At 40.1% G+C, this 16,024-nt stretch overlaps 2 protein-coding genes across 2 annotated transcripts in view; one reads left to right on the top strand and one right to left on the bottom strand.

Moving 5' to 3' along the window:
* Positions 1-16,024, top strand: part of STX3 (syntaxin 3) — a gene marked incomplete at its 3' end in the record, with an annotated part of 143,598 nt that overhangs the window by 91,847 nt on the left and 35,727 nt on the right. The window lies entirely within an intron of this gene.
* Positions 319-13,512, bottom strand: TCN1 (transcobalamin 1; the record flags this gene model as incomplete). Its single annotated transcript, XM_082844440.1, has 9 exons — positions 319-380; positions 553-671; positions 2,559-2,745; positions 4,054-4,240; positions 6,408-6,595; positions 7,963-8,118; positions 9,485-9,625; positions 10,649-10,828; positions 13,401-13,512. The coding sequence occupies 9 exons, from the start codon at positions 13,510-13,512 to the stop codon at positions 319-321; spliced, it is 1,332 nt and encodes a 443-aa protein (XP_082700566.1).

A 16,024-nucleotide genomic window follows, 5' to 3' on the forward strand; every position in this document is an offset into this window, starting at 1 on the left:
CCCAAGGTCACCCAGATAGTTAGCAGGGGAACCTTGAGTAGAACTCAGTTTATTAGACAAGTGGGTCTAATCTCTTTCACTTTGTTTCCTCCTGAGGTAGTTCTTCTCTCTAATAGTAATTCCCTTTTGCTATGAAATTATTAGAACATGCTCTTTTTGTATAGTTGTTGATCTTTTATTGAACATGCGAAGAGAGAATTAGAGGTTATTGACTATGCTATTGGGGTCGAGATAAGTGAAAAGGAAGGTGTAAGATCAATTTCCACATGGAATCTCACTACAAAAGGGTTAGACCCAGCTGAGGATGGTTTGGGTTTATTAGTATGTGCTCCAACGAACCTCCAAATATTCTCCATTTTTGACAACATAACTCCCAGCTCCTGAAAAGGAAGAAGAAGGAGAAGTGGGTCAAATGATTTGACCACCAAATCATCAGATAATGGGTATGGCTCTCCCAGCTCCTTGGCCCGTTCCCCGCCAAAGCTTACACCCTCACACCTGAATGCTTTGGGCATCTCACTCTGTAGCGTTGTTTGTCGTACTCTCCCTTACCTTGGCTCAGCGGTTGGCCATTGCTCAGAAGTTGCCAGTAGGTTCTGTCATTATTGTTGGCGCTTATGTTCTGAACAGTGGTGATGTAGGGCCCCCATGGGCTGTCCTCCGTTTCGAAACTGTGGGGGACAGTGAATGGGTTCCAGGAACTTAGAATGGTCGAAGGCAACTCTCCATGGGTGTTTCTCAAACTTTAACGCACCTAAGAATCACTTGAAGATGCTTCAGAGTATGCAGATCTCCTGGCCCTATCCCCAGATACCTTGATTCTGTCGGTCTGGGCTGGGACCAGGAATCTGCACATTCTATAAACATTCCAGGTCATTCTGATGCAGGCCCTCCTACAATCCATGCAAAATTAGAGAAATGATTCCCCTGGTTTCTGCCCCTCCTTCCTGCCATAGTAGACACTTTGCCATCAACAATTTCAAATCTTCTGCCCAAGACAGTAACTGATGAAGACACTAAAGCAGTACAAGAAAGTGTTAATTGGTTGTCCTAGAGGCACTGAGGAAAGAGGAACAGGAAAGGATAATTTAGTAATTCATACCTGTTTATTAAAAAGTGACATAGTCAATGTCTTTTTCACATTCTTTATTCACATTTCTCTACCTTCCTGGGAACACTTGAAAGCAGGCTTTATAGTTATATATATACACATAGACATAATTTTCATATATATACGATTTTCTCTGTCGCATCTTACAGCGTGTTATTAAATACAATAAGCTATTGTCAGTTAGGTTTAAGGAGCCAAATAAGCCATATTTTTCAGAGGCAGAGTCAATATCTTAATTTTAATATTTGAACTCTCTAGGTCAGGGAACCTTAATCTAGGAATCCATGAACCTCCTGAAAGGTGGGGGAGGCATTTGTAAGACCTCTGATTTAAATAATAAGTTTTGGGGACTTCCCTGCTGGTGCAGTGGTTAAGAATCTGCCTGCCAATGCAGGGGACACAGGTTCAAGCCCTGGTCCGGGAAGATCCCACATGCCGCGGAGCAACTAAGCCGGTGTGTCACAACTACCGAGCCTGTGCTCTAGAGCCCACGAGCCACAACTACTGAGCCTACATGCCACAACTGCTGAAGCCCGTGCACCTAGAGCCCATGCTCTGCAACAAGAGAAGGCACTGCAATGAGAAGCCAGCACGCTGCAACGAAGAGAAGCCCCCACCCGACGCAACTAGAGAAAGCCTGCATGCAGAAATGAAGACCCAACGCAGCCAAAAAAAAAAAAAAATTAATTAATTAATTTTAAAAAACCGCACATGTAAAAAAAACATAAATGACAAGTTTTGCACTCACAGACTTAGAGAATTAACTTACGGTTACCAGGGGTAAAGGGTAAAGGGTAGCGGGGGTGGGGGATAGATTGGGAGTTTGGGATTGACATGTACACACTACTATATTTAAAATAGATAACCAAGAGAGACCTACTGTATAGCACAGGGAACTCGGCTCAATATTCTATAATAACCTAAATGGGAACACAATTTAAAAGAATGGACACTTTTATGGGTATAACTGAATCACTTTGCTGTACACCTGTAACTAACACATCATTGTTAATCAACTATACTCCAATATAAAATAAAAATTTTTTAAAAATGACACACTTTGTGTGTATATTCCTTTTTCTGGGATGAGAATCCCACTCATCTGACTTTCAAAGGGGTCAGTGATTCAAAAATAGTTAAGAACCACTGTTCCAGACACAAAATGTCTGACTTAAGAGGTTCTATTTATTGAAGGAGTTTAACTGACAGAAGAGGGATCCCTGGTACTTATTTATCTATTCAGTGAGCAATAATTTAATACTTGCTACATGCTAGAGGAGGAAAAATTTCACCTCCCTTTTTTTAACCCCGGCCGTGCGATGTTGGTGAACAGCAAAAGTACTCACTGGGAGGTGTTTTAAATGTACATTGTATTCAGGTGCAGATGTATTCTTGCTGAGTCATAATCCCATTAAATTCCTTAACCTTAGGTTATGTACAGACATACCAAAATGCAGCCTTATTTTGTTTCTCAGCTGCCACCATCACATCGAGGAAGACAGAACCCTTTCTCACGGTGACTTTGGTGGAATTGAAAATTTCATTGATTTGCACAGAGTAATTGACTGAAATATTGGAGGGTGAGATAGTAGGTGTCACAGGTACAGGCTTATCTGTGGAGATGTTGAATTTATCTGGCAGAGACAGAAAGGCAGAGAAGAATTTTTATAAGGAATAATAAAAAATGAGGTTAGAGTCTGCACACCTATCCAAGCCCTATGCAACGATTCCTTCCTTTTATGCAGAGGAAGGTTTGTGCAAGGAGCGAGGGTCAGCAGTCACGGGGCAGATCTCTCATATGACTAAAGCACAAATTAAAACCACACACTACTCACCGGCTCGTGCGGGCTTGTGCCTGCGTCAGCTTCCAGCTGTCTCAGCAATTCAATTACCCCATCTCCCGTTTCCCACAGAGGCTCCTGTTTGTTTTTTTTTTTTTTTTTTTTTGCTTTGGTGCAGTATACAGTAATGCTTCCCACCCCCTTTTTTTTTTGCCTTTTAATTTTTTTATTGAAGTATAGTTGACATACAATATTATGTCAGGTTCAGGTGTAAAACAATGATTCAACATGTATATTCATTACGAATTGATCACCATGGAAAGTCTAGTAACCATCTGTCACCATACAAAGTTATTACAATATTATTGACTATATTCTCTATGCTGTACTTTATATTCCCATGAATTATTTATTTTACAACAGGAAGTTTGTATCTCTTAGTGCCCTTCCCCTATTTTTTCCCAATCCCTAGCCTTTTTATTTCCTAACCTTTATTGAAAACATTATGTGCCAGGCACTGTACTAATCATTTTACATGGATTTTCTCCTTCAGTCCTTACAAATACCTATGTTACATACTATTATCATTTGCATTTCTTATAGTAGAAAACTGAAGCTTAGAAGTTAAACATTTTGTCTAAGATCCCTAAACCTACATGTGCCTGAACCAGAAATGAACAAGATAGATAGAAGGAAAAGTCTTCTTTTTTTGTACCTTGTTGCAAAATCAGTTGTTTGATTAATGATTCATGCTGCAATTTTCTTATAATACTGCCATGTTCTTTCCGCATTAATGTCTTATGTCTCTGAGGGACCACTCATTGAGCATAATGAAAAGTCAGAGACACCATACTTTTTAGGATGGGAATGATGCTCAGAAAATCTCTGTATCCAGCAGTCAGAAAACATCCCTTCGGAGATAGACGTCCTTTAATAAACTCTACCTTGTTCATCAGTGTTTGAACCAAGAACAGCATCTACTACTCTGTTAAGGACAAATCCTCAGGGGGTTACGATCACATACGGAGGACTGAGTTCTATCTGGGAACTGTTATGCTTTAGAGGTTTAACTGGTCACTTCTGGTCCCTGAGGAAACCTAAGTCTCACACACTTTGGGTGTTATGCTGAAAGGCAAAACAGTTTGCTCATTAGTGCTATACCTGGACTGCAGGCACAAGAACAGTTTTTGTAGACATCCAAGTAGGTCTTTCCCATCAGGGCAGGTAAGATCTGGGCTGCAGCAATTGGCAGATGGAATGCTCCCTGAAGGATGTTGTGAAGTACTGTGTGCAGAGTTTCTTGGCACTTCCGTTTATTTTTGTAATAGTTTGATGAGACAAACAGAGCCTAACATGAGAGAGAGAGAGAGAGAGAGAGAGAGAGAGAGAGAGAGAGAGAGAGAGAATGGGAATAAATGAGAGAAACTTCACATAACGGGAAAGCCTGCATCTAACTAACTTAGTAAATCTTTATTGGACATTGACTACATAGGAACCACCTTAGACCACTAAAATACCTTTCCCGCCATCAAGAAGCTTATAAGCTCGTTTGGGTGGGGAGGTGGAAATTGTTAAATCACACAAACTCTCATAGCGTCAGTGAGAACAGACTTTCTCTACCGTATTTACTCTTGTACCACTGATGCTGAAACAGTATTTGTCATATAGGAGGCAATCCATAAATAGTGTGAACAGATTCTTGTAAAGGAGTCCCTAAGATGAATGCCCTAAGAGAAGCATCTAGCGGCATGGCCTTTCCAAAGAGGAAGAGCTTATAAACATTTAGTGAGACTGAGGAAAGGCTTGGTGGAGGAGGCAGTACTTGAATAGGCTTGCTGGTATGATGGCATTTCGGTAGGTGACATGAGGAGGCAACAACCTGACCAAAGGGGATAAAGTAGGAATGGCCAGAGCCTGGCCTGGCTATGATGAGAGTTATATGCGTTTTAGTAAAATCCCCAGGGGATTCCTCCTGGCTTAGGAGAACTGGTGTAGAGGGAACACTCAGGGCAATTGTGGAAGGACAGCCCGGAGAAGGAGGTTGGGACCAGATTGGTAGACTCTTGAATTTCACGGTGCGGTGTCTGCCATCATTTGCTTGACAGTGGGAAGTCTAACAGGTTCTTGAACAGAAACTATCCAGGCAGCAGATATAAACTGGACTGAAGGGGAAGAATTACAGGGTAGGAAAAATTAAGAGGGTATTAGAGTAAGTCAAGGGCTAAAATGGACTAAACTTGAAGATGTCGCTCTGTGGTTTCTCAAGGAAGGACAGTTCTCCTTTTCATTTTTTCTTGAAGACTCTTAAAGATAACCAAGTAGTCAACCAGCATTTGTGGGATATTAAAAAAAAAACTCATCATATTTTATCTTCTCTTATAAACTGTGGTAGGTAAGCAGCTCTTGGTCCTGCTGTGAATGAATACCACCTGTAGGGTTTTTAAACAAGACCAAAGCCCATGTTCCACCCCTAAATTTCTGTATTAACTGGTTGGTTTGGGGTGTAAACATTAGTATTTTATAAAAGCTCCTCCAGGTGATTCAAATGTGCAGCCAGAATGGGAAACCACGGTTTTATATTAATTTCAAACTTATCAAGTGTGAACAGTAACAACAATATGAACACTCTGTATGATTGGACCCTTGCTTACATCATCAGCCCCGTCTTGTAATTTTCCCAAGCACCTTGTGCTGAACCTTTTGATCTTCCTAAAATATGGGATGTTCTTTTGTACCTTTGTCCTTTGTCCTTGCTTCTTCTCTCCCTTTGAAAGTCCTCTCACCCTGAGTCAGCCTAGCAGACCCAAATTCATACCAAAGACTCGGTGAAATCTTTTTTTTTTTTTCTATAAACCTTTCTTCATCTCCTCTTGTATCTACCCCTTAGAGTTGAGTAGATCAGTGAGTAAATGCAGGAATAAATTCTCAGTCTTCAAGGAACATATACAAGATAGTGTTGGCATTGAGTATGAGTTTTGAAACCAATTATTTCAGTCCTATCACGATCTGCATTGCTCTTTGGCTTTGTACTATTAGGCAAGTTACCGGTACTCCATGATTCACACTCATTATTATTACTTCCTAGGAAATAGAGATAATAATTCTTTCTTCACTGGGTGGTTGTGCATTAATGACTTAATGTCAATAACTACCAGATTCCACTACCACTTATTATTTCCATACCAGTAACTAATTTGGGAGGTAAGGTGAAACGCCAAACAATGGTATATGGTAAAGTGTGAAACTGCATGTGATAAAACAACAAGACAGATTGTAGCAGGCTGTAGAATTTCTTAAATGGAGTCAGGAAGAGCTTCATAGAAGCATCGGATATGGAAAGGTAAAGGAGAGGAGAATACATTTCAGGCAGGGGAGGGGAATCACATGAGTAAGATCAAAGTCAGTATAGGAAACAGAATGGATAATAAGTCTTTAGGAGGCCAGTAAGGGAGGATGAAGATGTTGCTTTTCTCCATGAATCCCTTCCCTGTCTCCTGGTTTATGCTCTGACTTACCTGCATAGCTTCTCCTGTGCTAAATATGTTTCCAAAGAGACCATCATTTTCTGCAGACAGAATCTTATTTACCAGGGATGTTATATAAACATTGGTTTTGTTTAAATCCTTTATATCTGCTTCAATCTCCTCCATTTCTATTCTCCTCTTCACACAGGTTAGAGCAAGAACAGCCATTGCTCCAGTATCTGTCAGGAAGCAAAACACCGGTGATAGGGTGACTAACCATCCTGGTTCACCCTGGACTGAGTAGTTTCCTGGTATGTGGGACTTTCAGTACTAACAACAGGACAAATCTGGCCAAACTGGGATGGTTGGTCATGCTCGTTAATGATGGGAGAGAAGAATTTCAAGGTACAGCAGTCATCCCTCTGGCACTAGCCTCTCAAATATTGCAAGATTCTTTCCTTATGTTGCATAGCCATGTACCTTGTACTCAGAAACTCACATCTTGGTCATAGAAACACGTATGGATTTGAAGGTGCAAACACACGAATGGTCTGCTTTTACATACTGGTTGTTCTCATCCTTTTTTATCTTTTAGCCATATTGGCAAAGAAATTGAGAAAACCCAGGATAATACTCCAAACAAATATGTCTTTGTAAAGTTCCAAGGTTTCCATTAGACTGATTAAGAAATAGCGCTTGAGAGCAGTTCATTCAGTAAACCTTCTTAATGGGGAGGAGGAGGCAAGAGATTGGAAGGATGGAGGATAAGGTCTTTTTTTCCTGGCTCGTTACTTGGTTTCCTCTATGTTCTTTAGGCACGGTGCCTTACCTCTCTCATAGAAGAAGGAGTATAAGAAGCTCGCTTTCTCCTTACTATCCTGAGACACTGAATGGTGGTTCTCTTTGCACTTCTTGGAGAAAAATGAGCTTGTGGATCTGGGCCCCTAGGGCAACAGCATTACTTGTCTTAAGGGGACTTCTTTTTGGATGTGTAAGCGGATCCAGTGGGAAATGTCTGGTCCTTCTCCATGGTGGATACGCACTTTATTGATCAAAATATTGGGCCTGACCACTGGAGAGGTTCTATTATTCAAGTAATCCCACACATCCAAATGGTCCCAATAGATGAGAAGATTACTTCCAAATCTATTATTCTTTGGAAGAAAGATTACTTCCAAATCTATTATTTGGAAGTAATCCCACACATCCAAATGGTCCCAATAGATGAGAGAAAGGTGCAGGGTTGAGATAAATGAATTCCACCGCATTCCCTTTCTCTAATATTTATACTTCCTAAGATGTCTTATCTGAAGAGTCTCATGATCTATCCTCATTTTAAAGATGGGAAAATTAAAGTCAAGAGTTAACATCTGTTGGTTACTCAGAAGTGTGAGTAGGAACCACATCTTTCTACTATACTGCACATCCATAAAGAGGCTTAAATACTACTCAGTATCCATTCTTCTAAACAAAAATTCTCTTCTGAGGAGACTAGGGTAAAGAGGATAGAAAAAATTCAAGTACTTACTGGTAGAAAAATTCAAAGAGCAAGGCCTATTGGTGCCTATGTCCTTGAAACCAAGGGAATTGGGTTTAAATGACTCACCTACTGAGAACTGGCCGCCAAAATAATAGTTTTTATTTTCAGGAGTGAAGTAAGGAATAACGTTGGTGGTTGAGTAGCTCCCACTGGACAGACACAAGGCCAGGAGGGCCAGGCTGAGCTGGTAATAGTTAGTCAGCGGATTGTCACTGTGTGTTTCTGGCAGAGAGAAAAGAAATACCTTAGTCACGGAAGTGGTACCGGAATAGTACATTTTTAACTTATTTCTGCTTACTTTATCTCCATTTCTTTACATTTAAAGAGAGGTGAATAACAGAGGGGAGATATTGCTCATAGAATCGGCAAAGTTGAGAAATTTAAAGGTTCTTAAGGGCCACCAAATTCTACTCAACTCGTTTCATTTTATAACTGAGGAGATTCAGCACTAAAGGTATAAAAAATACTCCCGGCAATCCCACTTCTAGGCATATATCCAGAAAAAAACATAATTTGAAAAGATACATGCTCCCCAATGTTCACTGCAGCACTATTTACAATAGCCAGGACATGGAAGCAACATAAATGTCCATCAATGGAGGAATGGATAAAGATGTGGTACATGTATATAATGGAATATTACTCAGCCATAAAAAGAACAAAATAATGCCATTTGCAGCAACATGGATGGACCTAGAGATTGTCATACTGAGTGAAGTAAGTCAGACATAGAAAGACAAATGTCATATGATATCGCTTATATGTGGAATCTAAAAAAAGGGTACAAATGAACTTTTTTACAAAACAGAAGTAGAGTCACAGATGTAGAAAACAAACTTATGGCTACCAAGGAATAAGGGGGGGAGGGATAAATTGGGAGATTGGGACTGACATATACACACCACTATATATAAAATAGGTAACTAGTAAGAACCTACTGTATAGCACAGGGCAATACTCTGTAATGACCTATGTGGGAAAAAATCTAAAAAAGAGTGGATATATGTATATGTATAACTGATTCACTTTGCTGTACACCTGAAACTAACACAACATTGTAAATCAACTATACTCCAATAAAAATTAAAAAAAAATACTATCCTGATGTTCAGGTGGTTACATAGTTAGGACTAGAATGCACAAATGTACCCCACTAGCAGCTGTGATGGTCAACCTATTTTTCCCAGTGATAAAGTACTTTTTGCCATCTTTAGCCCTTGTAATATTATAGAATCATATGTATATGCTTTGATACTTATGACACAGTGTCTCGTATTGCTCAGCTATTTCTGGTGTAATTTGTCTAAATGCCAAGCTTCTGGAGGACTAGAGAACTGTGACCTGTATGTTTGTGTGTTGGTGTGTGCATTCATCATCCTACGTAAGGTCAATGCTCAGTTGAACATATTGGAAAAGAAAACTCAAGATGCATGTTGAAAGAAGGAAGAAGGGAAAGTGATCTTCAAAGGTATAGTGGGATGAATGAAGTGAAGAGGAGATGGAAAAAATAGGGGGAAACTTCATACAGTTCTGAGTCAGTAGAGGAAAAGACAAGGATGTCCAGGGTCTCTGAACATTTGATTCTCACCCATATTCTCAATTTCTGCTTTGAATTTCTCTCCTAGTTTGCTAACCAGATGAGCATCACATATAAACACTTCACTAGAGTTTTTACACGCTCCCAAAGCCAGGATAGCCAAGGCAAGCTCTCCTGAGGTTATCTCTGGCTCTGAAAAGAAAAGTATTCAAGTTAAACAAGGTACATGCTTATAATTTTTTTGGCCTCCTGTCTTCCTGGAGACTTATATTGCTGTCACTCCTTTCTCCTGTTCTACTCTTTACTAATATTTTGTTGTTCTCTTCTTTATCCCCAAAACAGAGCCTTTTCTAGCAGTACTGTATAAATGCAAGCGAGATCTTAATCTTTCCCATGAAATTATGGGTTCTTTCTGGAATCATGTAATCCTTATAAAAATGAACAAAGAATAAAAATAGATAAATAATAAAGCCTTGGGATTTTCTCTCCTTGTGGGTGCCGTCTTTCCTGGATAGGAATAATTGACTTGTATGTTCTGCCTTAGAGAGCGTCCAAACTCTCAGGCTGCTCCTAATTCTCACAATAATATCGCTAGGTAGGTGGGGGTGGTGTATTTCCCCCTTATACTCATTAGAAAGCTAAAGCTCGATATTGAAAAGAAAGGCTCGAAGTGGAATCTGGTCTCAAACCCAGTCCACATCTCTGTTGCTCTGTGGTTGCCTCTCGACTGTCAGCTTTCTTGGTTGTGGTCCACACCCTCTCTGGTCATGAACTCAACTATATCATATAACAGTCTTAATGGATGAGAGTCTATAATTTCTTTTGCTTTTCCTTGTAACTTCTTGAAGGAATATGATTTTCAGGGCTCAAAGAAGGAAGGCCTAGCTCTAGAGTAAGTGGCAGGGGATTGATGTTTTGAGGTACCTTTGTGTCATCTCAATTTTTTTTTGAATTTCATGTGAACTTTATCAAAAAAAAACCCCACTACATACTTGTGTTAGATTTTTTTTAAATTTAGGTAACATTGGTTTATAACATTAAATAAGTTTCAAGTGTACTACATTTTATATTTACCCCTGTTCACCTCAAGTTTTCTACAGCTAAGATTGATGTATCAGGGATGTTTTGGACACACAATTTTTAGAACTCCCTGGAGATCATCTTTATAGATAGGTAAGTCTTTTCCTAACTCTTCCGGGGAATATAGGCACTCACCTCTTTTTTCTATATCTTCTTGAATTTGTCGAGTCAGCTGTTGTTCTAGCCTTTGGTTCTGAATCTGAACAAGTCTGAAGGTCAACAGGATGTTGGCACTTTGGATTCCTTTGGTATAGTTTGCATTTACCATTGTGTTTACTAGAGGATTTAGATAGGAGCAGTTTTCTCTGCTTACCTCTGTGGCAAGGGAGGGAGGAAATAAGAAACACACACTCGTGAAATATTAGGGCTAGGAACAGGGATGATATTAAAAGATTTAGGAACAGATGTGGCACAGGCATAGACCCTTCCAGTAGTCGCTGGCAGTGTTGCTATAACAATACAAAGGTGGGTCTGGAGCCCCGCTCTGCCAGGTATTACTTTTTTTGCCAACCAGCATGGAAGTGTTAACTATTTTAACAACTATTCAGCCTTACCATTGTGTCCTGGCAGAATATAAGTCCTGCCTGGTAGATCTAGTACCGTTACCTAATTTGAGGCCTAGAGAGGGTATCCTTAAAGAGACCTTGGTCATTGGAGCCTAGCCCAATCTACTTTCTAGAGTCCGTTGTTTCCTTCTCCATCTTCTTCTAATTCACTTGGGTTAATGCTGAAGGGAAGAAGAGAGAAGAGAAAGAAGGCAAAAATTCTACGTGTCATTGGTGATTGAGCCCAAAGCTGCATTGTCTGATTGCCCAACTGGCCAGGCATCAAGATCGTTATTCAGCATCATGGACCCTTTGGAAAACCTTCTGGTTTTAGCCTAAGACGTGTCCAAATCCCAGGGGCAAGGATGGAGGGAGTCCCATTACATTGTGGAAATAAAAGGAGAATCCGGACCCCCCAGGAACTGGAGAATAAGAAGAGTTAACTATCACTGAAAACATTTCTAAATATTCTTTGACCATAATCTTAAGAAAATCCTACCCATCTCCAGATTATCTCATGGGTTTGTGGAATCGTGAGAAGAGTATGAACCCTGAGTTCAGGCAGGCCTTGGCTGGATTCTTTGCTCCTTAACTTATACCTGGGGGTAAGTTACGTAACTTTCTTTTGTTTTTTTTTTAATTTATTTATTTTTGGTTGTGTTGGGTCTTCGTTTCTGCATGCGGGCTTTCTCTAGTTGTGGCGAGTGGGGGCTACTCTTTGTTGCGGTGCACGGGCTTCTCACTGCGGTGGCTTCTCTTGTTGTGGAGCACGGGCTCTAGGCGCACGGGCTTCAGTAGTTGTGGCGCACGGGCTTAGTTGCTCTGCGGCATGTGGGGTCTTCCCAGACCAGGGCTCGAACCTGTGCCCCCTGCATTGGCAGGAGGATTCTTAACCACTGCGCCGCCAGGGCAGCCCCAAGTTATGTAACTTTCTTGACTTCAGTTGAAATGGTGGATAGTAACACCTACTCCATGGATATTGGATAAAAAAAAAACCCCACTAAGTAAACTATAAAATACTGTACATATTACTACCTCTAGCTCAACTCGAGTTTCTAAGGATCACATACTTAGAGAGTCCAGGAAATGTTATTTTCCTTGCCCACCTTTCTTCACTTTAAAAGAGAGAGTCGGGAAGATCCGAGTGGAGTGATTGTAGAAGGTCATGGTTTGTTACAGGCACAACTGGACAACTGTGAGTCGCCTCTGAGATTTTATGGAAGCATCCAGTTCAGCGGATTTTCTGGCACTGAAATAGACTTTTTAGTTCCTGGTCAACAGCTCAAATCAGCTTCCTTAACCACAAAAACAAAGTTAATTATTTTGTACAATGAATGAAACTCCAAAGCCTCCATGGAGACCCCCTGTTCTTAGGATACAACAGAAGAAATGACAGGCCAGGAAGAACAATTAGAGCTGGCAGATTCGGAACTTTAGTGTTTCTGCTGTGCGATGGATTGCTTCCTGTGGGCTGTAGAGACGAGGAAGATGTAGCCGCAGCTGACACCACATTGTGGCACCATCTTTGGACTGGTTTGAAGCTCAATTCCAGGGTAAAGACTTATAATAGAGAAATCATGACCTGTGAGCTATACCGGACTTTAAGAAATCACCTGCTTCAACACTTTTCCCTGATTATCCTCCATTTATAGACGAAGCTAAAAAAATTCAGAAACATTGGATCATTTGGCTATTAAGGGGTCAGACTATACCTGAACCAGTTTTTCTTTCTCTTAGTTAGTAGTTTTGAAATAGAATCACATACTCTCTGGAGCCTACATGCAGAGGAGAGATGATGGGTTTCTACCCACGTCCTGTGGGGAAGAGTTGAAAAGAAGAAGATGTGTAGCTTGGAATATCTGAACTCAATAATGACAAGAGAACAGTCTTCGTTATTTGAAAGAGATTATTAACATTATTTTTTTCTTCATAGTTAAACAAGGAGTTAACCTAAAACCCATAGGCTGAACTTCAGAAAAACAGATTGCATCTCAGAATCAAAAGACACCTTTCCATGATCTTGAATAATTTCTGGGTCATGAGTTTTCTATCACTGAAAATGAACAAGAATAGACAGCTACTGGGCAGGTCTGTTGTGGTAGAAAGGCTCTTAGCATAGGAAGAAGAGTTAGGCAAGTTAATGTTGAATCTATGATCCCTCTTAAAACAACGTACATTGTGGAACTTTCCTCACCATCTCCTGCCACCCTTCACATTACTCATAGAGTCCAACGGCATACAGAATTGGAATAGGGTCTTTTCTCAGGTAACTCTACACAAAGCTCCCTGTCAATAGTCTTCAGACTATCATGCTAGAGCAACTTAGGTCAAACCATACTCACCACAGATCTGGCATAGTTGACTTGGAATAAGAGAAAACAATAGCAACCCCAGTAGGCACAGCTGGTGTGATGGTCTCATCTCTCCAACAGTGTACAGGAATGGTGAGGACATGGCTGGCTGTTTGCTGGGTGATGGACAGAGGGTAATGAGAGCTGCTCCTTCAGTTTGCCTCAGTCTCTTTCACTCAAGCAAATATTGAGTAATGTCAGGAGGTGTGGTCAAGTGTGGTTGTCCAAATAACGTAATAAACCAGGAAGAAGACTTGAAAGTATAGTCAGGGAGAATGAGGAAATAATTTTTCTTTGTTTCCTATCCCCAAACTTTAGGATTCATATTCCCTATTTGCCTTCAGCCCAATGAGAATAAATTATGTGAATGACTGTTGTCAGTAATGTTCTCTCTTTCCCATTCCACTTTGGTTGTATTTTATTTATGTCTCCTGAGAGATTGGATTTGATGGGGGCAAGGGCTTACAACATATAAAAATGGAAGTAGAAGTTGTAAGTCTGAAGTTGGAACAGGCAGGATGGGGGAGCCTGGCATATGGGAAGGTCTTTGGCATAGTGTTTTTTTTTTAATTTATTATTATTTTTTATTTTAAGCATAGTGGTTTTTGACCTATGATTTTTTTCCTAAGATAGATGCCCTGAGAGTTTTCTAGCCCAGGAGGAAAACCATAGAGATATACATCAAATGTGGATTTGGGGGTGTGCCAGGAAGGATGCTACATGCTACATGTAGGAAATGTTGTCTATCATAGTTCTTCCAAAAACTATTAGAGAATACTCTGTTTGGCTTTACAATGTTTGCTCTGGGTCAGCAAGATGGTGGAATAGGAGGTCTCTCATATATAACCCCACAGCAATAGTAACCTTAGCAGCCATCCATGGACAAAAGTTCCTATGTGGAAACTATGGGTTCCAGGTAGGAGGCTGTAAAACGCCAGTGGAGCCATCAAGGAGGACTGTATTGAGAAAGCAAACCAGAGGAAACAGACTTGTGTTCACAAAGAAGCAGGCAAACGTGACACCACCAAATGAAACTAATAAGTAGACCTACCAGACATGTACAGAAAACATAGGGAGGAAGCTCCTTGACATTTGTCTTGGCAATGATTTTTTTTGTATATGCAACTGAGAGCATAAACAGCAAAAGCAAAAAATAACAAACGGGACTATATCAAACTGAAAAGCTTCTGCATAGCAAAGGAAACCATCAACAAAATAAAGAGGCAGCCTAGGGAATGGGAAAAAATATTTATTAGATACCATATACCTGATAAGGTATTAACATCTAAGATATATAAGGAACTCCTACAGATCAATAGCAAAAAACCCAAATAATCCCACTGGAATATGGGCAAAGGACCTGAACAGATATTTTTCAAAGAAGATACACAAATGGCCAGTAAGTACATGGAAAGGTGCTCAACATCACTATCGTCAGGGAAATGCAAATCAAAACCACAGTGAGATGTCACCTCACGCCTGTTAGGATGGCTATTGTCAAAAAGAAAAGAGACCATTGTAAAGCAATTATACCCCAATAAAGATGTTAAAAAAAAAAAAAGTCAACCAAAAAAAAAAAAAAGATCAAAATATGGATTGGACCCACTGTTAGTACAATAAACCTTGCCCTAAGAGTTAAAAAAAAAAAAAAAAAAGAAAAGAGGTAACAAGTGTTGGTGAGGATTTGGAGGAAAGGGAACCCCTGTGCCATGTTGGTGGGAATGTAAATTGGTACAGTCATCATGAAAACGGTATGGCATTTTCTTAAGAAGTTAAAAACAGAACTATTTTTTGATTCAGCAATCTCAATTCTGGGCATATATCCAAAGGAAATGAAATCTGTATTGTGGTGGAACTCAGTTTCTGTTGCTTGTTGGTCAAGAAACCAACACTGAGAAACAAGTGTTGGGTAAAGGAAAAGTAGCTTTATTTTAAGGAAGCCGACAACCTGGGCAGAAAGTGGACTACTGCCTGAAAGAACCAACTCCCAACTCTTCAAGTGTTAGCCAGGATTTATATAAGAAGGGAAGAGGGAAAGGGCTGCAGGCTACTTGCTGGGCGTAGGCTGCTCTTCTGTTTTCGGAGATGTGTACACTAATCACGAAGTACCTTGCTGATATTAGAACTTGAGTGTGGTCATTACATTGTCCAGATCAGCATATCTGTTCTATGGGTCAGTGGTCATATATTTCTGTAAAAACAAGAACAAAGGCAGAAACAGAGCAAAAAACTCAAAGTGAAACAGGAACCAGTCCACCAAACCCCTGAGCTTTAACTATTAACCATTCTTTGGTTGAAAAACAAGCACAGTTACAGTATCTCAGAGATATCTGTACTCCTACATTCTTAGCAGCGTTGTTGCCAACAGCCAGGATTATGGCATCAGTCTAAGTGTCCGTCAACTGATGAATGGATAAAGAAAACGTGATATATATATATACAATGTGATATTATTCAGTCATGAGAAAGAAGGAAATCCTACTATTTGTGACTAAATGGATGGACCTTGAAGGCATTATGCTAAATGAAATAAATTAGAGAAAGACAAATACTGTATGATATCACTTATATGTGGCACCTAAAAAAAGTCGAAGTCATAGAAGCAGATGGTAGAA

Source organism: Leucopleurus acutus, assembly GCF_964270905.1.
Source record: "Leucopleurus acutus genome assembly, chromosome: 8".
Taxonomy (NCBI): Eukaryota; Metazoa; Chordata; class Mammalia; order Artiodactyla; family Delphinidae; genus Leucopleurus; species Leucopleurus acutus.